The 22905-nt window shown below is 36.7% G+C and overlaps 1 protein-coding gene across 3 annotated transcripts in view; it reads left to right on the top strand.

Moving 5' to 3' along the window:
• The window catches only part of CFTR (CF transmembrane conductance regulator), a 191842-nt gene that overhangs the window by 91582 nt on the left and 77355 nt on the right, over positions 1 to 22905 (top strand). For all 3 annotated transcript variants that reach the window (XM_043463109.1, XM_043463107.1, XM_043463108.1), the window contains exons 12-15: positions 5572 to 5666; positions 8569 to 8655; positions 10171 to 10897; positions 12793 to 12921. In XM_043463109.1, coding sequence (XP_043319044.1) covers positions 5572 to 5666; positions 8569 to 8655; positions 10171 to 10897; positions 12793 to 12921 — 1038 coding nt within the window. The remainder of the gene's footprint in view (positions 1 to 5571; positions 5667 to 8568; positions 8656 to 10170; positions 10898 to 12792; positions 12922 to 22905) is intronic.

The following is a 22905-nucleotide window of genomic DNA, read 5'->3' as shown; positions in this document are numbered from 1 at the left end:
GAGAAGATAATAAGATGAATAAAACTGTCGTAGCACAATATAGCATAGATAGATCCCCTGGAGAAGGAAATGGCAACCAGCTCCAGTATTCTTGCCTGAGAGATCCCATGGACAGAAGAGCCTGGCAGACTATATAGTCCATAGGGTCATGAGAGAATCAGACATAACTTAGCGACTAAACAACAACAGCAAAATGTTAAATAAAATTAAATAGCCATCTTCAAAGTGGAAGCATTTGGAAAGTATCTAGATCTAATCTGGTGTCACTCTTAAGAATATGGTGTCACTCTTAAGAACATGGTGTCACTCTTTTTTTTTTTTTTTTTTTAATTTTTTTATTAGTTGGAGGCTAATTACTTCACAACATTTCAGTGGGTTTTGTCATACATTGATATGAATCAGCCATAGATTTACACTTATTCCCCATCCCGATCCCCCCTCCCACCTCCCTCTCCACCCGATTCCTCTGGGTCTTCCCAGTGCACCAGGCCGGAGCACTTGTCTCATGCATCCCACCTGGGCTGGTGATCTGTTTCACCATAGATAGTATACATGCTGTTCTTTTGAAACATCCCACCCTCACCTTCTCCCACAGAGTTCAAAAGTCTGTTCTGTATTTCTGTGTCTCTTTTTCTGTTTTGCATATAGGGTTATCGTTACCATCTTTCTAAATTCCATATATATGTGTTAGTATGCTGTAATGTTCTTTATCTTTCTGGCTTACTTCACTCTGTATAAGGGGCTCCAGTTTCATCCATCTCATTAGGACTGGTTCAAATGAATTCCTTTTGACGGCTGAGTAAAATTCCATGGTGTATATGTACCACAGCTTCCTTATCCATTCATCTGCTGATGGGCATCTAGGTTGCTTCCATGTCCTGGCTATTATAAACAGTGCTGAGATGAACATTGGGGTGCATGTGTCTCTTTCAGATCTGGTTTCCTCAGTGTGTATGCCCAGAAGTGGGATTGCTGGGTCATATGGCAGTTCTATTTCCAGTTTTTTAAGGAATCTCCACACTGTTTTCCATAGTGGCTGTACTAAATAAATGACCCAATCAAAAAGTGGGCCCAAAGAACTAAACAGACATTTCTCCAAAGAAGACATACAGATGGCTAACAAACACATGAAAAGGTGCTCAACATCACTCATTATTAGAGAAATGCAAATCAAAACCACAATGAGGTACCATTACACACCAGTCAGGATGGCTGCTATCCAAAAGTCTACAAGCAATAAATGCTGGAGAGGCTGTGGAGAAAAGGGAACCCTCTTACACTGTTGGTGGGAATGCAAACTAGTACAGCCACTATGGTGTCACTCTTAAGAACCTTGAACTTTAAGTTTCAAAATATGTGACCGTGTACATAGCAACCTCAACAGAAGTACACTTGGTGAAGACTTACAAAATTAGGACTTGAACATAGGACTTCCAATTCTCAGTCCAATTCTTTCCCCCTACATTATCCCTTGTACATTTTTATGATAATATGAATAAAGGCTATATTTTCAGACTAATTAGAATTTGCTTTTCCTTTAGTAGGAGAGTGGGGCATAGTATTACATCAGGTGAACATTTTATTCAAGGTCAAATGGAAATGAATGATGTATACAAATCATTGGTAAACATCTCATTCTAAAACTGTACATCACCAATGTTTGAGTATGATTTATGGACCAAGCGCTTTATATTAAATTACTTCAAATTTTTGAACCTGTTAAGGGAAGATACTATTATTCCCTTTTATAGATGGAGAACTGAAGCCCAGAAGAGACTTGCCCAAAGCTACTTATCTAGTTATTAATGGAAACAACTGGAAAATAGGCCACTGTGTTCTGTAGTCAGTGTTGCCATTCATATTTTCTATTTTGTTTTAAGCTTTATTTTAGAATTAAAAATACTCCACTCAGATTGGCACATTTCATCTCCTTTATTTATATTTATTGAATTCCTTTGTACATTCCATATTTCTATTTCTCATACTGAGCACCTTTATAAAAGATGGACTATAATTGCACCCAGGTTATGGTTAGGGGAATTAAATTACAAAGCTGTTAAGTAACTGAGATTTCACAATAGCTTATAGACCGGGGTTCAAATCCTGGGTCCCATGCCATCCAGTTGAGTATTCCAGCTTTGTTCCTTATTGAACAGTCACCTCTAGCATGGTTTACATGACATCCCAACTGCTTTCTAAATGGGCACCACAAACATCATTCAGATTTCAGCTCACCAGTGACCTGGGGGCAAGGATGCTTAGATTCAATTCTTCATGGCATTTTCCAAGAAAGCACCCAACCTGGAAATTCTCCCAAGTATGAGTGGAAGTTTCACACTGAGAAATCCCATTCTGTCTAAGCCAGGCCAGAGAAGGTGACTGACTCACCAGGCACCATTCCAGGCAGGCCTGGGCATCCCAGGGATGCAGGCGTGGCTTACTGACTGAGTGCTGAGCATCCCAGGCATAGGGTAGAGTTCATTGTCATAGGAGCTTAAAATCTGATACTGTTCTGAAAATAAAAAGGAAACAGTAGCTTGTATTATAATTGAAATAGATTAATGTGGTACTGAGAAACCATTTAAGCAGTTCCTTCCTTGAAGCTTCATTTTCTTAATGCATTTTCTTCTTTCCCTGGACCAGCTCCAAGTCAGGATTTGAGGAGTGGTACTCAAAGGAAATGCTATTCCTGGTCTTTTTTGGAGGAATTTAATGATATTTCATTCAATCTGAGTGTGTAAAGCTTGAGCTCACTTGAGGATCTTCTGATTTCTTTCTCTAGTGTTATGTTTTGGCCTGTTCATGTAGGAAAGAAGGAAGAGACTTTTTTAGTTTCCTTCTCCCTCCTATTTCCTTGGCTTGTTGAAAGGATGAGTATTACAGGCTCCTGTGAGAGATATTTGGCTGAAACAATCTCTTATATATTGTCTTAAGAAAATTATTGTAATAAATTGCGTTTGTATTCTTTGGACATTCAAATTCACCAGGGATATTTGCTAAAGTGTCAACTATGGTTCCTTGTCTTCTATCATTTCCTATAATCCCATTCATTTTTCTTGTCTCTTTATGCTGCAACTATCTTCCTGCTTTTTCCTGTTGATATCTGTTTCTTCTGACAATTATTCTCTTCCCCATTTTCTTTCTTTCTCTAGGCTTACACCTTTCTTCATTTTCTTTATCTTATATATACCTCTTTCTTTGTAGCTTGATATTTGTTTACCTTCCCTTTCTCCATTCTCTCCTCTTTTCTTTCTTCATTCCACAAATCTTTGTTAAATTGTTGCACTGGGCTAGGATTCTGCACCCTCCAAGTCTATAACTGTGTTATAATCATACCATCAAGATAGCTACTGATATTTCTAAATTTTAAAAATTAGAAGTTTTATCTGATTTAACTAAAACTGTATTGAATTCAAATTTGAAAAAAAAATAGCTCCAATAATTCCGGTAACCTCTGGCTTTTTCAGATTGTGTTAGAAAATATGCCTCCTTTACAAAAGCCTACACTCAATTTATTCATATACGAAAATGTATTCTTTTTTTTCTCTGAAAGATTTAATTTTCTAAAAGGGAATGGAATATGGGTAAGGGAAAGATGGTACAGTAGAGAAGAAATACACCTGTGAGCTGTTTTACCAAGTGCTCTAGATCGAGGGCAGAGGATGTGCTGCGTAGAACAGCTCAGTTCAGGCTTCAAGGTCGAGGTGCTCCTGGGTATGCTCCTTCAGCAAGACTGAGACTTAAAACAGGGGTGTGGAATTTAGCTGCAATCCTTGTTATTTGGATGGAATCATAGGTATGTGGTCTGGTTCATAAGTTGAACCAAAAAAATTCGGTCCAGTAGAAAGAACTGAAGCACTTGTTTTCCTGGGTCTTGTAACTATGGAAGGTCCTCCTCACTGCAGTGCTATATGGGTCTCAGTGGTCTACTCCAGTGCCTGAGTAGCCAGCTCCCCTGGGTCCAGCTGTATCTTCTCTTACGTGGCAGGGTTTTTTTTTTTTTTAACCACATTTAAAAAAAAATCATATTTGGTCCTCTTAGGTCAAGAGTACTGACAACAGCAGTTCCTTGGAGGCAGTGGCTGGCTTGGTTTCAGCCTACAGGAGCTGCCAGCTAGTTCATAATATAAATGATTACTTAATAATTTATCAGCTATAAATTGACAGTTTTGTATATGAAGTTCTATTTAACTTTCATGTGGTAGATAACAGAAACAATAAAAATAACCATTTTGGCAGTTTAAATATAGATAATGTTAGTGTCAGATCAAGGAGAACAGATGAACTACTTCTGGGTTGTGAAAGAAAAAAGAAGACTTGAAGAGTATTTTTAAGAGAGAAGAAGATGGTAACAAAAGAAAAGAGAATATATATGGGGATGAGAAAAGAAAAGGCAAAGACCTTGTTTTGAACTAAAGACAGAATTGTTGCTTAGTTGCTAAGTCATGTCCAACTCTTTTGCAACCCTGGACTGTAGCCTGCCAGGCTCCTCTGTCCATGGGATTTCCCAGGCAAGAATACTGAAGTGGCTTGCCATTTTCTTCTCCAGGGGATCTTCCCAATCCGGGATCGAACTTGTGTCTCTTGTGTTGGCAAGCGGATTCTTTACCACTGAGCACCTGAATACTATTCACCTGACTCCTCATTCTCAAGTCTCAGGGCAAACCTCATCTATTCCAGAAAGCCTTCTAGCATTTTCTGCCTGCTTTATAATACTTCTATATTCAGAAGAATTAATTTGCCAATTAATTGTGTCTTGTTTTATCTTAAAGTGGTTAATTGATCCTTTAGGATGTTTTCCAGCTTTCTCCAGGATTATGGCTTATCTTCTGAGTTAGGCTTACAATGGCAATTTGAAGATGATTTCTTATAAATTCTAATTTTTTAGAATGTCTAGCATGGTTGTTGCCACAGAAAATCTCATGAACTGAAGAAAGGACACATGTGGCAGGGAAGTGACAGGAGAGGCAGAGTAGATGGGGAGAGGATATAAGGATGAGGTGGGAGGATGGATGAAGAGAGCTGTGTTGTTTGGGGGGTGAGTAGGTGAGAGAAGTGTGGAAAGGAGATGCGTTGTACTCATGGTCACCCACTGAGTATGCTTAGATACTTCAGGGAGATGTAAATGATATTCTTTTTGTTTCCTTATTAGGAGGTTTGTTCATCTTTGGAGATTTCCTTTTAAAAGGGTGGATTTAGATTGGAAGGAAGTGCACGTTAGCACGTTAATAGCCCTGGGTTTGTGTAATGGTCAGTGGATGGCACATCTTTACATATCAAATTTGCATATGCTTTACTTTTTGTATTTTCCAGTTCTTAATGATCATAAATAGCAATTGGAAAATTAAAGAAAAACTTCTTTATGAAATTTCAGCGATGTTTTGACCAATTGAAATGCATTTGAAATAGCTGAGATGCGATGTTCACAGTTTCTGCTGTGATTACAGTGGAAGTCTGATACATGATTACATTTGAAGGAAGATGTACCTTTTAAATTCAGATCTGACATACTGACAATTCCTAACTTTCTATTTTTTTCTCTTTTCCCTAACTTTCTATTTTTGATAATAGGACATCTCCAAGTTTGCAGAGAAAGACAACATAGTTCTTGGAGAAGGTGGAATCACATTGAGTGGAGGTCAACGAGCAAGAATTTCTTTAGCAAGGTGAATATCCGCTTATTGGTCCAGCAAGCATTTGTTGTATAAATGAGTGCAAAACATTATAGATAGTTCTCTTGTTTCTTTATATCCTCTTTCTGGAATTAAAAAATGCCCAGGATCTTATAGCTAGCAGGTTAAGCCTAACCTTTTGGAACTATAGATAATGATATAGTATTTATATCTGATAAAGTTCATGGCTTTTTAAAAATGCGTACCCTTTTGTTAATGTGTATCTGTTTGTTTGCCTTATGATTCCCTTCAAATGGAAAACCCTAACATTCTGCCTAGCACAGGGAAGAGAAGATGTATACTTTTATTTAGTCCTCCATACAGTTCCCTGCTCACCCTATCCCAAAACGTACACATCTGCTCTAGGCTTCTGGTTTTGTTTCTTGGTTTAGATAAACATAAATTTTCAAAATTTTCAACATAACTAATTAATCTCACAACAGAAATAGCAGGGCAGATGATATACTTAAGCTTAAAGTCTGTAATCTTCAAAGAAAAATAAATGGGACAAGCACATCTAATATTGTGTGGGGTATGGTGGTCTCTTGGTAGAGATATTCTTGGTCTAAGCATTTTGAGCTGTCAAAGAGAAGTGTGTGTGTGTGTGTGTGTGTGTATATATATATAAGTTAATTTGTGGTTAAACTGTAACATTCAGTTTAAAAAAATATTGATCATGTGGGATATTAAATGTTCCTCCAGGTTTATTTGAATAAAATTCTTCTTACTGTGTTGCTGAAGTTATTAACAAGAAATCACAATGACTTACTGATATTTTGGCCTTTCTCCCCCTTATTTTCTCATGTTTCCAAAAGCTGGGAGGAAACTAATTCACTGAGCACTTACAATTGCCTAGTACTATTCTGGGTGGGGTGTGCGTGAGTACATGTGTAATTTTACTTAATCCACATATCACTCTGCCAAAAAAGAACTATTCTTCCCACTTTTTGTGGAAGAGATCATGAGGTAATTGAGGTGGTTAGATCTTAACTTGCCAAAAGCCACACTGGGAAATGGTAGAGTTACAGTTTGAATCAGGTCATCTTGACTTTACATTAAACCATGACTCGACTTTGGGATTACAATGTCAAGTAATAAATCAATGATGTGTAGTCACTAAGTCATGTCCAACTCTTTTGCAACCCCATGGACTCTAGCCCACCAGACTCTTCTGTCCATGGGATTCTCCATGCAAGAATGCTGGAGTGAGTTGCCATTTACTCCTCCAGGGGATCTTTCCCATCCAGGGACTGAACCAGTGTCTCCTGCATTGGCAGCTAGATTCTTTACCGACTGAGCCACCAGGGAAGCCCAATATATCTATATAGCCCATATATAGATATGAGTAATTCACAGACAAAATAATGCCTACTAAGTAAAGGAAAGTTAGTTAATCTGTGAGCCTAAGTAAGACTGTCTTAAACATTTCATTTCAAATTTAGGAAAACATGCTATATGGCTTCAAACTTTAGCATAGAATTGAGTCTGTATTTACCAGTTGAAAATTTCAGTTTTATTATAAAATACAGTTTGGGGCATTAAACAAAATAGTTGTTTATTGCTCTTCTGATCTGAATATGTCATGTGTTGACCAGTTTTGGATGATGTGTATATTATTCTAATCTCTTGATAAACTGTGGTCATAAATGGGGCTTCCCTGGTGGCTCAGCAGATAAAGAATCTGCCTGCAATGCAGGAGACTCAGGAGACCTGGGTTTGATCCCTGGGTTGGGAATATTCTCTGGAGAAGGAAATGGCAACCCACTCCAGTATTCTTGCCTGGAGAATCCCATGGACAGAGAAGCCTGGTAGGCTCAGGTCCATGGGGTCACAAAGAGTTGGACATGACTGAAGTGACTGAGCACCTGGTCATAAATGTGAAGGAGAGAGAAGAATTGAGTATGGGAAGAAAGCTCTTGAGGATACATTTTGTTGGGGGTCTTTTATCTAGTTCCTGAATGTTGTTTTCAAAAGTAATTTGCATTGCAAAGTTTCTTCTAGATTCTGCTTTGACTTTTTGCCATTTCTGTTTTTAATTATTTTATTTCTCTTAGTTACCTGCTGACTAAACATAGTTTCTTTTTTTCAGAATTACATGTAAACACTGAATTGTATGTGGTTGTTATAGGTATAGGGTTACTCACAACCACAGCTGAAAAATTTAGATGTTATGAAGAAATAACCTTATTTCCACTCATATGGGACCATATCTTCATTTTATTACTGTCCTATGATGAACTTAAGATTTTACTTGCTCATAAAATTTTATTTTTTAACTTAGAATATAAAAATAATATGGGTATACATTGTTATTGCAAGTTTTGCATCCTGCACTTTTGTGGAACTTTTATGAGTATGGTCCATAAATTAGGACTGTCAGGAGCAAAGAGCAATCTCAATCATACAGTTGTAACAGTGCTGCTATTGGTTTATTGGTAACAGTCAACAATGAAAAAAAAAAAGTAATTTCACTTAAGTGCTGAGATTTAGTTGCTGTCTCTGACACTTTACAGGGTTGAAACATTCTCTTTTCTTTGTTTCCCCAGCAAAATGCAAGATTGCTGAGAACAGGGCTTGTGTAATTTTTACCCTTGTGTTCCCAGCATGTAGCATTGTGCTTGCTGTAAATAGGTACTATTGTTGAAAGGTTTTCTTTCTTCCTTTTTCTTTTTTAAGGCAATATTTAAATTTATATGTATGGTGTGATTTAGTTTGTAACTTTTGCAAGTGTATGTTACTTACACTTAGCAAAACGACCTCAGAAGTTTTTGGAGTATTGTGCAAAATTATAAAAATCCCATGTGACTTATCTTTTAAAATTTATTTAAAATCACCTACACCGAATGAAATGGTAAATATTGAAGGAATTTAATTTAATTTTCATTTTCTTTTTTAGAGCAGTATACAAAGACGCTGATTTGTACCTATTAGACTCTCCTTTTGGCTATCTAGATGTTTTAACAGAGAAAGAAATATTTGAAAGGTATGTTCTTGAATAACTTGTAATACTCATCCTAAGAGACAAGAAAGAATGACTATACAACCATAGGCTACATATTATTCCTTGAGAAATAAGGTCCACCACTGACTCAGTGTGGCATTATGTAATTTAGCTATTTAAATCTGATCTTCCCTCCATGGTCAAGATCACTTCACTTTTCTGTCCACCTTATGCTGAACCAATTTCTCCCATTGCTGTTACTTTAACAATCACTGTCTATGGAGTTTTGATAGTATTACTGTCTTGTGACATAGCTTATATTATTTAAATTGATTGTTATACTCAAATTTTTTATTTACTTTTTCTGTATTTTACTCCTTAGATAGTAAACTTCTTAAGGAACCAAAGAAATAGAATGTTTTGATGTTTTAATATAGGTGAATGCTCTAAGTATTCGTCTACCTCAATACCTCCTTCAGAACCTCTTTCTCAGGAACACAGAGTTTGGGTGTACATTTTCTTGGAGGTCCCATTAGGGCTCAATGTATGTGAAGTTCCTAAGAGGAACAGTTGGTTATATGACTTGATTTTAAAGTATTAAAATGATTTTATAGACTATGAAGTAGTTTAAAATAATCAGTAAGGATGTAGGGTATGTGTGTATTAAATCACCACATTGTTCCTAGAAGCACCTTTCCTAAAATTTGGTTAAATTTAATACCTGTGATACTATTTTTACAATCCTGTAATTATAAATACCTTCTTACCAATATAAACTTTGCTAGTTGTATTAGTATGTTAAAGTGTTAGTCTAGAATTATGGCTCTTTCTATAAAATATATACTGTTTTAATGCCTAAAAGAAATTGGTCTTCCTTAGATGGTTCTAGTCAGGATTTACTTCTACACTGGAGGGAAATTTTGTTGGAGGAAGTTCAGGTTTCTTATACAATTCTCAGGTTATTGTTGTGTTTTTAACAAGCAAATTAGTCTTAAGGTTTTTAAAATTAACTTTTTATTGGAATATAGTTACTTTATGATATGTTAGGTCCTTCTGTACAGTATAAACTTTGAGGACTTAATTAGTAGTCAACTTAAAATATAAAAGAAAATGAGCAGAAAGTTTAAAGAACAAGAAAGTTCTGACATTTTAGAAGACGTGTAGAAATATAGCCTCTAAGGAATCTTAAAGGTCATCTGATTCTCTCATTTTCTAGATGAATCAACCACAGCCCAAAGGGTAACTAGTTTGTTCAAAGTCAAATGTTTATTTAATGTTGGGTATTTAATTTCATTTTAGGTCCATTAACACTCAACTTTATGGTATAGCATACTATAATAATTAAATAACACAGTATTTCATGACATATTTAATCAAGAAGTACCAAATTAATTACTATTGAATATTTACTTTTAGAATTATTTAAGTGTAATAATAACATTTTATAATAGAAGTTATACACAGGAGTACATTAATAAAATGTTAAAATATAGTACATATACTATTGTAATAAAATGTTTATAAAATTAATATTTGTGTATTTTTATATTCTTAAAGCTGTGTCTGTAAATTGATGGCTAACAAAACTAGGATTTTGGTCACTTCTAAAATGGAGCACTTAAAGAAAGCTGACAAAATATTAATTTTACATGAAGGTAGCATCTATTTTTATGGGACATTTTCTGAATTACAAAATCAGCGGCCTGACTTCAGCTCGAAGCTCATGGGATGTGACACTTTCGACCAGTTTACTGCAGAACGAAGAAATTCAATCATAACTGAGACTTTACGGCGTTTCTCATTAGAAGGAGATACTTCTGTGTCCTGGAAAGAAACGAAAAAGCCTTCTTTTAAACAGACTGGAGAGTTTGGTGAAAAAAGGAAGAACTCCATTCTCAATTCAATCAACTCTAAAAGGAAATTTTCAGTTGCACAAAAGACTTCATTACAAATGAATGGGATTGAAGAAACTTCTGATGAGCCTTTAGAGAGAAAACTATCCTTGGTTCCCCATTCTGAACCTGGAGAGGGGATCCTGCCTCGGAGCAATGCAGTCAACAGTGGCCCCACTTTTCTGGGAGGGAGGAGGCAGTCAGTTCTGAACCTTATGACCTGCTCCTCAGTGAACCAAGGTCAAAGCATTCATCGAAAGACAGCGACATCCACACGAAAAATGTCACTGGCTCCTCAGGCAAGCTTAGCCGAAATAGATATATATTCAAGACGGTTATCTCAGGATACTGGCTTGGAAATCAGTGAAGAAATTAATGAAGAAGATTTAAGGGTGTGTATCAATTATCAGTGTGGTGTTTGGCTTTTTCTTTTGGCCACAGAATGGAATGAAATACAGAGTAAATAGCAAAACTTACTTAAATTTGAGTTTAGGATGAGGTTTATTTTTAAGATTCCCAAAGTCCAAAGTATGAACATTATGTAAGCAACTTCAAGATGTAGAAGAATCAACTATTTCCCTTTGTGATTTCCTTTCATCTCTTACCATAAGATATATTGTAAGTCAAAGCAAGGGCTGTTATTGGGTCCTTTTCTAAGCAGTAATGATCATTATTATCAATTAGAAAAATTATGAATTATTATAAATCTGTTTCATTACCCCCTTAAAACCTCTGTAGGAAGAGGTAGAGTGAAAATAAATACATAAACAAATAGTAGCTTCAGTTATTGAGAGCTTTAAAAAATGTTTCTGTATGCAGGTAATCTCTCTAAGGCATATATACATCTAATCTCTCAACAGGACTAATTTTCTGGTTTATACATCAGTCTTGCCTGAACTTAGTAAACCTGAGCTTTTTCATCTTTTAAATTGGCTTTATACATAGGATTTCTGGGCAGGTTTCTTTTAAAGAAGGTTCGTGAAATTCAACATATACTACTGCCAACTTTCAGGTAGAAAGTATTTTCTAAAGAATAAAATGCTTTCTTTCTTAAAATAGAAAGCAGTAGGAAAGAGGAAGTTTATATTTTTTAGTTTTACTAGAAAAGTTCCTTCAGTGCCTTGGATGAAATAGTGTTATAATCAATTGATATGTTTAATAGCATAGATTAATTAAGAGTAGTGTGAACTTTGGCAAGTCGCATGTCATTTAATGTCTAGGGCCAAAGTTTTCTTCTTTGTTAAATGAGGGAACAGAATAGGTGATCTCTAAAGTACCTACTTTGTGTTTCTATAATTTTGAAAAAGGTTTCCTGAAAGATAATTTATCTGTATGGTTGTAATTATCAATCTAGATGAATTTCTCAAACTGGATTCTATAAGTTGAATGGTAAAGATGATCACTTCGACTGATAATAGTATTTGTTGATTGCTTCTAGTGCCATGAACATAGAATAGAAGGGACCTGTCCTTATCCTCATTTACAGATAAGAAAACTAAATTTTAGGGAAGTTTAGCTGCCTGGATTCAAGCAGCTCCTAGGAGGGCAATGGTAGAGTCCAGTATCAAAACCAGGTTTATTTGACTTCAAGAATCTTTATACCTAACCAGTGTGCCATATTCTGATTTCATAGGGTTCTTTTCTCTGAGGTTCTAGCGCTGCTTCTGTGAATTTTGTTGGTAATAAAAACTATCTTTTCCATTTGAAATATCTGGAATTTCTCTCTTTCAAATTATTGAACTATAGCTCTCAAATAACAGATGAAGACTGAGGGTTAGATTTATGTAACTTAAGTCATAGTTGGGAAAGAGAATCCTAGCTACTATGGAATGTACAAGCATCAGGCAGCCTTCAGGTCTATTGAAAGACCACTAGAGCTGGCAAAATTCCAAACTATTTTTCCATGGACCCCCCAAAGCAAAGAGTTAAATCAGGGGGATTCTGGGAAGCTTCAATTCGCTAGTACCATTTATTGATAAAATGTGTGACATTGTTAAGCATTAAAATGGTAAAATGGTCCAAAACAATATAGTTGTATTATCAGCGATACTGTGTTCACAGTTTAAAGAATTGCAGTGTTTCTCATTTTTGCAAAAAGCTATCTATCTAGCTCCAGTTTTACTGGCTGTGAAGTGACATAGCATGTGTCATTCATAATGGTTTATGTTCACTGAAATTCACTTAGTTTCAGATAATAATATTTATTTCCTCACATTCAAAATAAGACCACAATTGTTGTGTGAAATTGTATTGCCTCATTGTAATAACCAGGATTTTTTTTTTACAGGATTGCTTTTTTGATGATGTGGAGAACATACCAGCAGTGACTACATGGAACACATACCTTCGATATATTACTGTCCACAAGAGCTTAATGTTTGTGCTAATTTGGTGCTTAGTTGTTTTTCTGGCTGAGGTAAGAATTTTCTATTATAACATATTAATGTAATTTAAAGTTAATTGGGAATAGTTTGGAAGGACATATATATGTACACACATGTATACTTACGTAACTTGTATGTGTGCATGCGTGCTAAGTTGCTTTAATTGTGTCTGACTTTTTGCAACCCTATGGACTGTAGCCCGCCAGGCTCCTCTATCCATGGGTTTCCCAGGCAAGAATACTGGAGTGGGTTGCCATTTCCTTCTCCATACATATACATAAATATAAGTGTATATGTATATATATAATTTTATATTGTAAAATTATTTTGTTACTTCATACATAATATATAAAATATACTTAAGCACATATCTTCTATATGAAGAGTTTTTAATGGAGTCATTCAAAACCTCAAAGTAGAATGCTCTGTATGAATTGAAATTAACAAAGAAAATTATTTGTACTAAATTTTAAACTTATTTGACTCTTATGTTATTAAATATGCTGATGATGAATCACCACTTTTAAAATACTACTTCCTCACAAAATTAAATAAATATGTATTAGTGGCTTTGTAACCATTTTAAACAAACCTTTCAAAGATTCAGATCATCCATTTGCTTCAGAATTCTTTTGTTTTCATGCCACCGTTGTGATCTCTTTACCATGCCCCTGGAAAACAGACGCATCAAATCACCAGGTTAAAATAAAAGAGGGTGTAGTACATCACCAGTTCAGCACCAGGTAATAGGTTTCTGAATCTGGTTGGTGGATGAGGTTTTTCTCTAGGTCAGGAGGAGCCACTTAAATGTCAAAAGAGGCTTGGCAAGAGGATGTCTGCAGTAAAGTGGCTTTGAGTCAGGATGGAGAATACCCTTCAATTGTCTAAAGGAGGCAATTGTAACTCAAAATCAGCCAAGGGCTTCCCATAAGGAAATCTGGGATTAGTTTCGCTAAAACTTATTTAACAACATAAGATGAAAATAAAGATTTTTTTTTTTTTCCTGTAAACATTTTCTACTTTTTTAATGTGGGTCGTTGGTTAAAGTAAAACAAGCAAATGAACACTATGTGGGTACAAGAAAACACATCTGGATTGGATTCAGCCTTGTATGACCACACCAGGAAAATCTCAGAGGATACTGCTGGATGTCTCTCACTGTAGAGCCTGAGTCCAACATAAAGATCCAGGTTGCCTTCAGGGGAGATATGACTTGGGTGAAGTATTGCCTCTCCTGAGGGCCTATAGTTCTATGCATACATGAAACCCAAGCTTAAAACTCCGTCATTGTCTTGTTGTTTAGTCACTAAGTTGTGTCCAACTCTTCTGCGACCCCACGGACTGTAGCCCACCAGGCTCCCCTGTTGATGGGATTTCCCAGGCAAGAATACTAGAGTGGGTTGTCATTTCCTCCTTGAAGGGATCTTTATGACTCAGGGATTGAACCCACATCTGCATTGACAGGCAGATTCTTTACCACTGAGCTACCAGAGAAGTTCCTGTTGTCTTATTAGGCTGTTTCTAACCTCAATTAAGAAGTCTACATAAAATGTTATCACTCTTCCCTGACCAAGTAGTGGAAAATATCTAAAGGTATATACCAAAAGTTTTATATATCACTTTACCTATAAAGTCACTCAGTCATGTCCAGCTCTTTGTGACCCCATGGACTATACAGTCCATGGAATTCTCCAGGCCAGAATACTGGAGTGAGTAGCCTTTCCCTTCTCCAGAGGATCTTCCCGACGTAGGAATCGAACCGAGGTCTCCTGCATTACAGGCAGATTCTTTACCACCTGAGCCACCAGGGAAGTCCTGGCTCAGATGGTAAGGCGTTTGCCTACAAAGCGGGAGACCCAGGTTTGATCCCTGTGTCAGGAAGATCCTCTGGAGAAGGAAATGGCAGCCCACTCCAGTACTCTTGCCAGGAAAATCCCATGGACAGAGGAGTGTGGTAGTCCATGGGGTTGCGAAGAGTCGGACATGACTGAGTGACTTCACACACTTACCTATAAAGTGTTGGTTTCCATTTGATCTTTGAGTTTTGATGATATCTTTTGCTCTCCTATTATTTTTACATTAATAAGGCAAATGGAGACTGGATGTGAGGTATAGTACAGCAGAGTGCCACGTCTGGAATCAGACTGATCTGGCTGTGAATTTTAATTCTGTGTTCTTAACACTGTAACACTGAACAAGTTAGATAACCTCTCTGGAGCCTCAGTTTCCTCATCTATAAAATGGAGGTTGTAATAGTGCCCATTTCATAGGTCACTTCTGTGAGTGAGGAGATGATTATAAAGCACTTACTGTAGGGCTTGGCACGTAGTGAGCAATGTCAGTTGCTATTCTGACTAATATCCTTAACGTCTATCATCATTATAAAGCTCAAGTTAATTTGAAGCGAACAAGTCCACAGTAGAGATATAATGAAATTTTCAATAATCCCTTTTATACTTTAGCGAAAATATGGGGCTGAGGAACTTGACACTCTCACATGAGTAATAAATTGCATTGGAATGTGTTTTTAATTTACCTCATTAATCTCTGCCAGTTATGCCAAATGACCAACATTAATGTGAATGAAACTCATTCCTGTGTCACATTTAATCTCAAACCAGCCCTTTGTTAATAATTTGAACCCCTTCATTAAAGATCAACATTGCTTGAATGTCTTTAGTTTTATGAGAAGAGATGGTTCTATATGAATGTGGTAGTGATTTATATTCACTTACAAGACCCTTGCCCATACAAAGCTATAGAGCTGAACTTAACACACTTTCCAAAACAGTGTATAGTTAATTAATTAGTGACTGAGCATTGAGCCACTGAGCATATGTACAATATTATTAGCTCTCTTACTCAAGATGACAGTGGTCCTTTGTCTTCAGGCTGGAATCCAAACTACAACACAGGATGTAAATGGTGTATAACTTCCTATTATTAATTGAACTCTCACAATTATTGCAAAAACTTGTCTTTTTGTAGGAGAAAAATTGATAATGTAATTTTCTAGGCAAAAAATAATATGATAAATGATGAAGTCTTTTGGGGTCAGTGTCCTGAATGCATTTCTAATTAACTGACTCTCAAAATTTTGAATGACAAAAACTTAGTGATAGTAGATAAATAGTGACCATTTTCATTATGTACATAGTTATACAGCTAAACAAATCATTCAGATGTTCACAGTTCTCTCATATTCTTTGAATCAAAATTTACCTAATTTTTCTTTTAGACTAAGCTCCTTTATTGATACCATTGGGCCCTTTCTCATTACCATTGAATATCTCATGTGTGCTTTGCATCATAGTACAGGTACTAATCCAGGAAGATAGTTTAGATCTTTTAAACTTTGTTTAATAGAGCTTCATACTCAACACGATCAGAGAATCCAAAGAAAAGTTAAGATCCACATCTTCCCTTGTGAAAGTGATGTATCCATTTTTAGTTTTCACAGGGGCCATACTTCAGTGTAGATTTGTAGTATATATAATTATAATTTTAATTATATAGAATTATAATTTTATAGAATGGGTTTTGGCAGAGGTTTTATTTTTTTCAATGTATTTATTTTTAACCAAAGGATAATTTCTTTACAATATTGTGTTGGTTTCTGCCATACATAAACATGAATCAGCCATAGGTATACCAGGGAACATTTCAAGCAAAGTAAAGGACAGAAATGGTATGGACCTAACAGAAGCAGGAGATATTAAGAACAGGTGGCAAGAATACACAGACAAACTATACAGGAAAGATCTTCATGACCCAGATAATCATGATGGCATGTTTGCTCACCTAGAGCCAGACATCCTGGAATGTGAAGTCAAGTGGGTCTCCTGTGCATTCTTTTTTGCCTTATTGCATTTCTTTTTCTTGAGGATGGTTTTGATCACAGCCTCCTGCACAGTGTTACAAACCTCTGTCCATAGTTCTTCAGGCACTCTATCTATCAGACCTAATCCCTTGAATCTATTTGTCACTTCCACTGTATAGTCATAAGGGATTTGATTTAGGTTATACCTGAATGGTGTAGTGTGGTTTTCCCTACGTTCTTCAATTTAAGTCTTAATTTTGCAATAAGGAATTCTTGATCTAAGCCATAGTTAGCTCCTGGTCTTGTTTTTGCTGACTATACAGAGCTCCATCTTTGGCTGCAAAGAATATAAACAGTCTCATTTCGGTATTGACCATCTGATGATGTCCATGTATAGAGACAGTTCTTGTGTTGTTGGAAGAGGGTGTTTTTTTGTGACCGGCGTGTTCTTTGGCAAAACTGTTAGCCTAGCCCCTCTTCATTTTGTACTCCAAGACCAAACAAACCTAGATAGCATATTAAAAAGCAGAGATATCACTTTGCCAACAAAGATCTGTGTAGTCAAAGCTATGGTTTTTCCAGTAGTCATGTATGAATATGAGAGTTGCACCATCAAGAAGGCTGAGCACTGAAGAACTGATGCTTTCAAATTGTTGTGCGGGAGAAGATTCTTGAGATTCCTTTGGACAGCAAGGAGATCAAATCAGTTGATCCTAAAGGAAATGAAACCTGGATATTCATTGTAATGATTGGTGCTGAACCTGTAGCTCCAAAATACTTTGGCTACCTACTACAATTGGACAGCTCACTGGAAAAGACTGATGCTGGGAAAGATTGAGGGCAAGAAGGGGGAAGAGAGTGACAGGATGAAATGGTTGGATGACATTACTCACTGAATGGACATGAGTTTGAACAAACTCCAGCAGATAGTGAAGGACGGGGAAGCCTGGCGTGCTGCAGTTCATGAGATTGCAGTCAGACATGACTTAGCTATTGAACAACAACAGATTATCAATAGTGTGTTAATTTATTAAGTGAATCAGTGTACCTTTATATTTTTGTGCTGTTTTCTTTATGATAGGATAGTATCCTCTGTTAAGTTCTTAGGTATTAGAACCAAGGATACAAGCTTTAAAATTTCTGTTATGTTAGTCTCTCTAGTGCTCCTATTTGGCAGTGCATCATTGATGAGATAGAAAAGAAATGCAAATAATAAAGTAGGAGGCAATGCCCACCTTTTCTTCTGCAATAACCAGATGATATTATTGTTGCCTCGAATAACTAAAGATCACGTTTAGTCCTTTTATTCCTGTGTTTTAAGAAGTGTGTTAGAGAACTGCTATGTACTATTCTTATATGACTTCCTCTCTGTGTCTTTTTTTAAAAGTATTTTTATTTTTTTTACAATTTATTTATTCATTTTTGGCTGTTCTGCATCTTCATTGGTGTGCAGGCTTTTTTTGGTGTGTAGCTGTGGTGAGTGGGGACTGCTCTCTAAGTTGCAGTGTGTGGGCTTCTCATTGCAGTGGTTTCTCTTGTTGCTGACTGCAGGCTCTATGGCACATGGGCTCAGTAGTTGTGGCTCCCGGACTTTAGAGCACAGGCTTAGTAGGGGCTTCCCTGGGGGCTCAGTGGTAGAGAATCCGCCTGCTGATGCAGGAGACAGGAGTTTAATCTCTGCTCTGGGAAGAACCCATGTTCTGTGGAGCAGCAAAATCTGTCCTCTTTGTTTGTTTCTTTTTTTTTTTCTCTTTGTTTCTTAATGAGGAATCCCTCAATATATAATGTGCTCCCATAATACCTTAATGATAGTTATACCTTGATAGTAATACTATCAAGGCAGTATTGCTTGGCAAGTGTCTGTGTTTTAGGGCATGATTTAACCTGCAAAGGATTGAAATCTGTGATTAAGTCTTGACAACATGTCACTTTACGCTTACTGCCTCTTACTCTTTACTCATTCATTCAGCCACTTACTCATTCAACACACATTTTTCAAGCTCTTTCAATATGGCAAGCATGATTCTATGTGCTCTGTATACAGTGAAGAACAAAACAACATACCAATGGATTACACCAATGTACTTATGTTTACAGTGTAAACAGAATTCATAATGCTGTATTCCTTTGGTGAAAGCTCAAAATGCCAGGACTGTTTTACTAGGTATTCATTTATACATAGATCTTCTTGTGTGGCTTGGAAGGTAGCTCTGAATTCTGTATATGTACAGAACTTATGAATTGGTTCTGATTCTTTATCCCACATAAAATGTCATCTGCATTTTAAAATGTTTTCTATGTGGTTAGTACATAATTTCTTTCTGTTTAAATAATTTTATTTAAAATTATATAATTTCCATTTTGTATTTAAATGTTTTAAAATAAAAAACATTTGTGTTTTTTAAGTATCCTTTATTCATCCCTTCCTTTGTTTATTAAGGATAGATTTACTGAATGCCTACTGTCTCTTGGATATTGTTATAGACACTAAGCTAAGCATGCAATGGGAAAGAGGACAGATGGCTCCTCCTTGATCTTATGCAGCACTTTCTGAGGGAAAAGACAGATGGTAAATAAATTTTGATGGAAATAATCACAGAATGTAGTGAGTTCCAGAAAGAGATAAATAGTGGGCTAAAATAAAGCTGGGCAAAGAGGACGGGAAGGTCTTCCTGAAGAAATGACATTTAGTTGACACCTGAAAGATAAAAAGTACTCAGACATGCAGAAACTGGGGAAAATACAAAGGTCTTGGAAAAGTTTGGTGAATTATGGGAACTGGATGAAGGCCAGCATGTTTGGAGAAATGGGAGAAAGTGGTAAGTGGCATATCATGTAGTGACATTGAAAAAGTAAATCAAAACCAGGTCTGCAGAAGCATTAGCTGAAGAACTTCAGTTTTAAGTGCAATAGGAAACCTTTGAACCCGTTCATTCAGGTTATGATATAATTTTTTTATGTTTGAAAAAAGATCACTGTGGTATATGGAAAATGGATTGGATGGGGACATGAGGGAAGGTAGGAACATCTGTTATGACAGAAAAAGATTGCTCTTATTAACTAGGCTAAACAGCCACAGTGTTCATATTTAAAGGCATATTTAAGGCATACTTAAGGCATATTTAAAAGTCTACAGATATTTCACAGTGAAATATTTAAGAGTATCTACTTTGAAGCTCATTGAAGTTCTTCGTGATGGACCACCAGACCACCTTACCTGCCTCCTGAAAAATCTGTATGCAGGTCAAGAAGAAACAGTTAGTACTGGACATGGAACAACAGACTGGTTCCAAATTGGGAAAGAAGTACATCAAGGCTGTTTATTGTCACCCTGCTTATTTAACTTATATGCAGAGTACATCATGCGAAATGGCATGCTGGATGACACACAAGCTGGAATCAAGATTACTGGGAGAAATATTAATAACCTCAGATATGCAGATGACACCACACTTATGGCAGAAAGTGAAGAGGAACTAAAGACTCTTGATGAAGGTGAAAGAGGAGAGTGAAAAAGCTGGCTTCAATATCAACATTCAGAAAACTATGATGATGGCATCTGGTCCCATCACTTCATGGCAAATAGACGGGGAAACAGTGGAAACAGTGAGAGACTTTATTTTCATGGACTCTGAAATCAGTGCAGATGGTGACTGCAGCCATGAAATTAAAAGACGGTTGCTCCTTGGAAGGAAAGGCATGACAAACCTAGACAGTGTATTAAAAAGCAGCTATGTCACTTTGCCAAACATGGTTTTTCCAGTAGTGATGTATGGATGTGAGGGTTGGACTATAAAGAAAACTGAGTGCTGAAGAATTGATGCTTTTGAACTGTGGTGTTGGAGAAGACTCTTGAGAGTCCCTTTGCAAGGACATCCAACCAGTCCATCCCAAAGGAAATCAGTCCTGAATATTCATTGGAAGGACTGATGCTGAAGCTGAAACTCCAATACTTTGGCCACCGGATGTGAAGAACTGATTCCTTAGAAAAGACTCTGATGCTGGGAAAGATTGAAGGCGGGAGGAGAAGGGGACAGCAAAAGATGAGATGGTTGGATGGCATCACCAACTCAATGGACATAAGTTTGAGCAAGCTCTGTTAGTTGGTGATGGACAGGGAAACCTGGCGTGCTGCAGTCCATGTGGTCTCAAAGAGTCAGACATGACTGAGTGACTGAATTGAAGTTCTTTATGATAGAATTTTGGATCATTATACCTCTCCTGGTTATATTCACATTTTTTAACTTTTTCTATACCTGATCGGCAATGTTCTCTTTTCATGCCTATTTTCTTTTGTTGTAAGTATCAGACTTGTGCTGGCCAGGTTGTGTAATGGTAGGTTCCTCCTACGTCTTGAATATATTCTTGCTCTAGTTCTCCATCACATCTTGTTTTTGAAACCATATTGTTGGGGTTTTACTACATACCTGATCAACCTTTATCTATCACATCTCCAGGGATGTTTACTAGTTCATTTATCAAAATAAGTCTTTCAGATATAGGCACTTGGCTTCTCTTTGTATATGTATATACTATGGTACTCTAGTCCCAACATGCCATTATTTTTTAAATCATACAGACAAATCATCTATATAGTTTAAATCATGATCTAGTTTCTAAATACTGGCTACTAGTTTTTCATTTGTGGTCATTTGCAAAGTGTGCAAATGATCACATTGACTGTTCATGGATCTGTCCTTAGAGAACACTGTCATCAGCCTCCTGCTGTTTAGACGGGTATAGAATAAGCGTGTGCAGGTGGTGAGCATGTGCATGCTCAGTGTCTCCAACTCTTTGTGACCCCATGGACTGCAGCCCACCAGGCTCCTCTGTTCATGGAATTTTCCAGTCAAGAATACTGGAGTGGGTTGCCATTTCCTCCTCCAGGGGATCTTCCCAACCCGGGATCAAACCCACATCTCTCATGTTGCAGGCAGATTATTTACCACTGAGCCACCTGGGAATAAGTACTCTGGCTGAAACCCTACAGAGCTAATAGGTTTAGTTTATTCATGCCCTGTCCAGTACAGTATCCACCTGCTATGTATGACTATGTAAATTAAATTATTTAAAATGAAACAAAATATAACATTCAGTTCCCCAGTCACCCACACTGGCCACATTTCAAGGGATCAAGTGCCACTTGTATTAAGTGGTAATGACACCGAACAGTGCAGATATTGAACTTTTCTACTTTTGTGGACATTTCTGTTGGACATTGCTGATCTAGACTATACCCTTTTCAGCATGATAAGGAATGCTGCTTCAAGCCCTAACAAAGCTGAAAATAATGACCTTTTTACTTTTGTTCTTTAATCTTTCAGGACTTGTCATTCTATCATAAACTGCATGAACTTTATAACCTCAGACATTTTAGAAATTAAATGCTTGAACTTGCCTGCTCAATCATTTATACATGCCCCAGACATTTTTTATTAAAGTCATTATGTCAAGTCCTTGGAAACGTTTGTGTTCCAATCAGTAAAAGTAGTTTGGGTCGGTGGTTCCATAAGTGGTCTCTGTTGACAAGAGCCATGAAATACCTTTATATTGCACAGATTAGACCAGGGTCTTTGAACAACTGCTTTGGTTGTTCCATAGTAAATATTATAGAATATTTATTTCTTGGATTTACTCACATTCAGAAAAGTTGGAATGCCAACATTGTTGACACTTCTTTCATTGAAACAAAGAGGGACTATAATAACCAAAGATTAATTGAGAAATATACCCTTTGATTTGATTAGTAATTTGATTAGTATTGGGAAATCAGAAAACATTTGTACTGTAACAGAGACTTTTGAAGTAGCAAGATTATTGTTCAGTTTCTTGTCATTTTGAATTCACTTGAATTTCAAGGAGACAAAGGTACTTGTTGTCAATAGGTGCATGGAGGCCATGTGTAATAAAAAAAAAAGGTAGGAAATTGTGAATGATGCCATTAGCTTTTTCATTATGATACTCCAATCTGATAGGCAAATTTACCTGAAATGGGGCTTCTCTCGTAGCTCAATCAGTAAAGAATCTACCTGCAATGCAGGAGACATGGGTTCAATGGGTCTGGAAGATCTCCTGGAGAAGGAAATGACAACCCACTCCACTTCTTGCCTGGAGAATCCCATGGACAGAGGAGGCTGGCGGGCTACTGTTCATGGGGTTGCAAAGAGTCGGACATGACTTAATGACTAAACCACTA

This window comes from Cervus canadensis, chromosome 3 (genome assembly GCF_019320065.1).
Source record: "Cervus canadensis isolate Bull #8, Minnesota chromosome 3, ASM1932006v1, whole genome shotgun sequence".
NCBI classification, from domain to species: Eukaryota; Metazoa; Chordata; class Mammalia; order Artiodactyla; family Cervidae; genus Cervus; species Cervus canadensis.
This window is presented reverse-complemented; position numbering and strand designations above follow the sequence as displayed.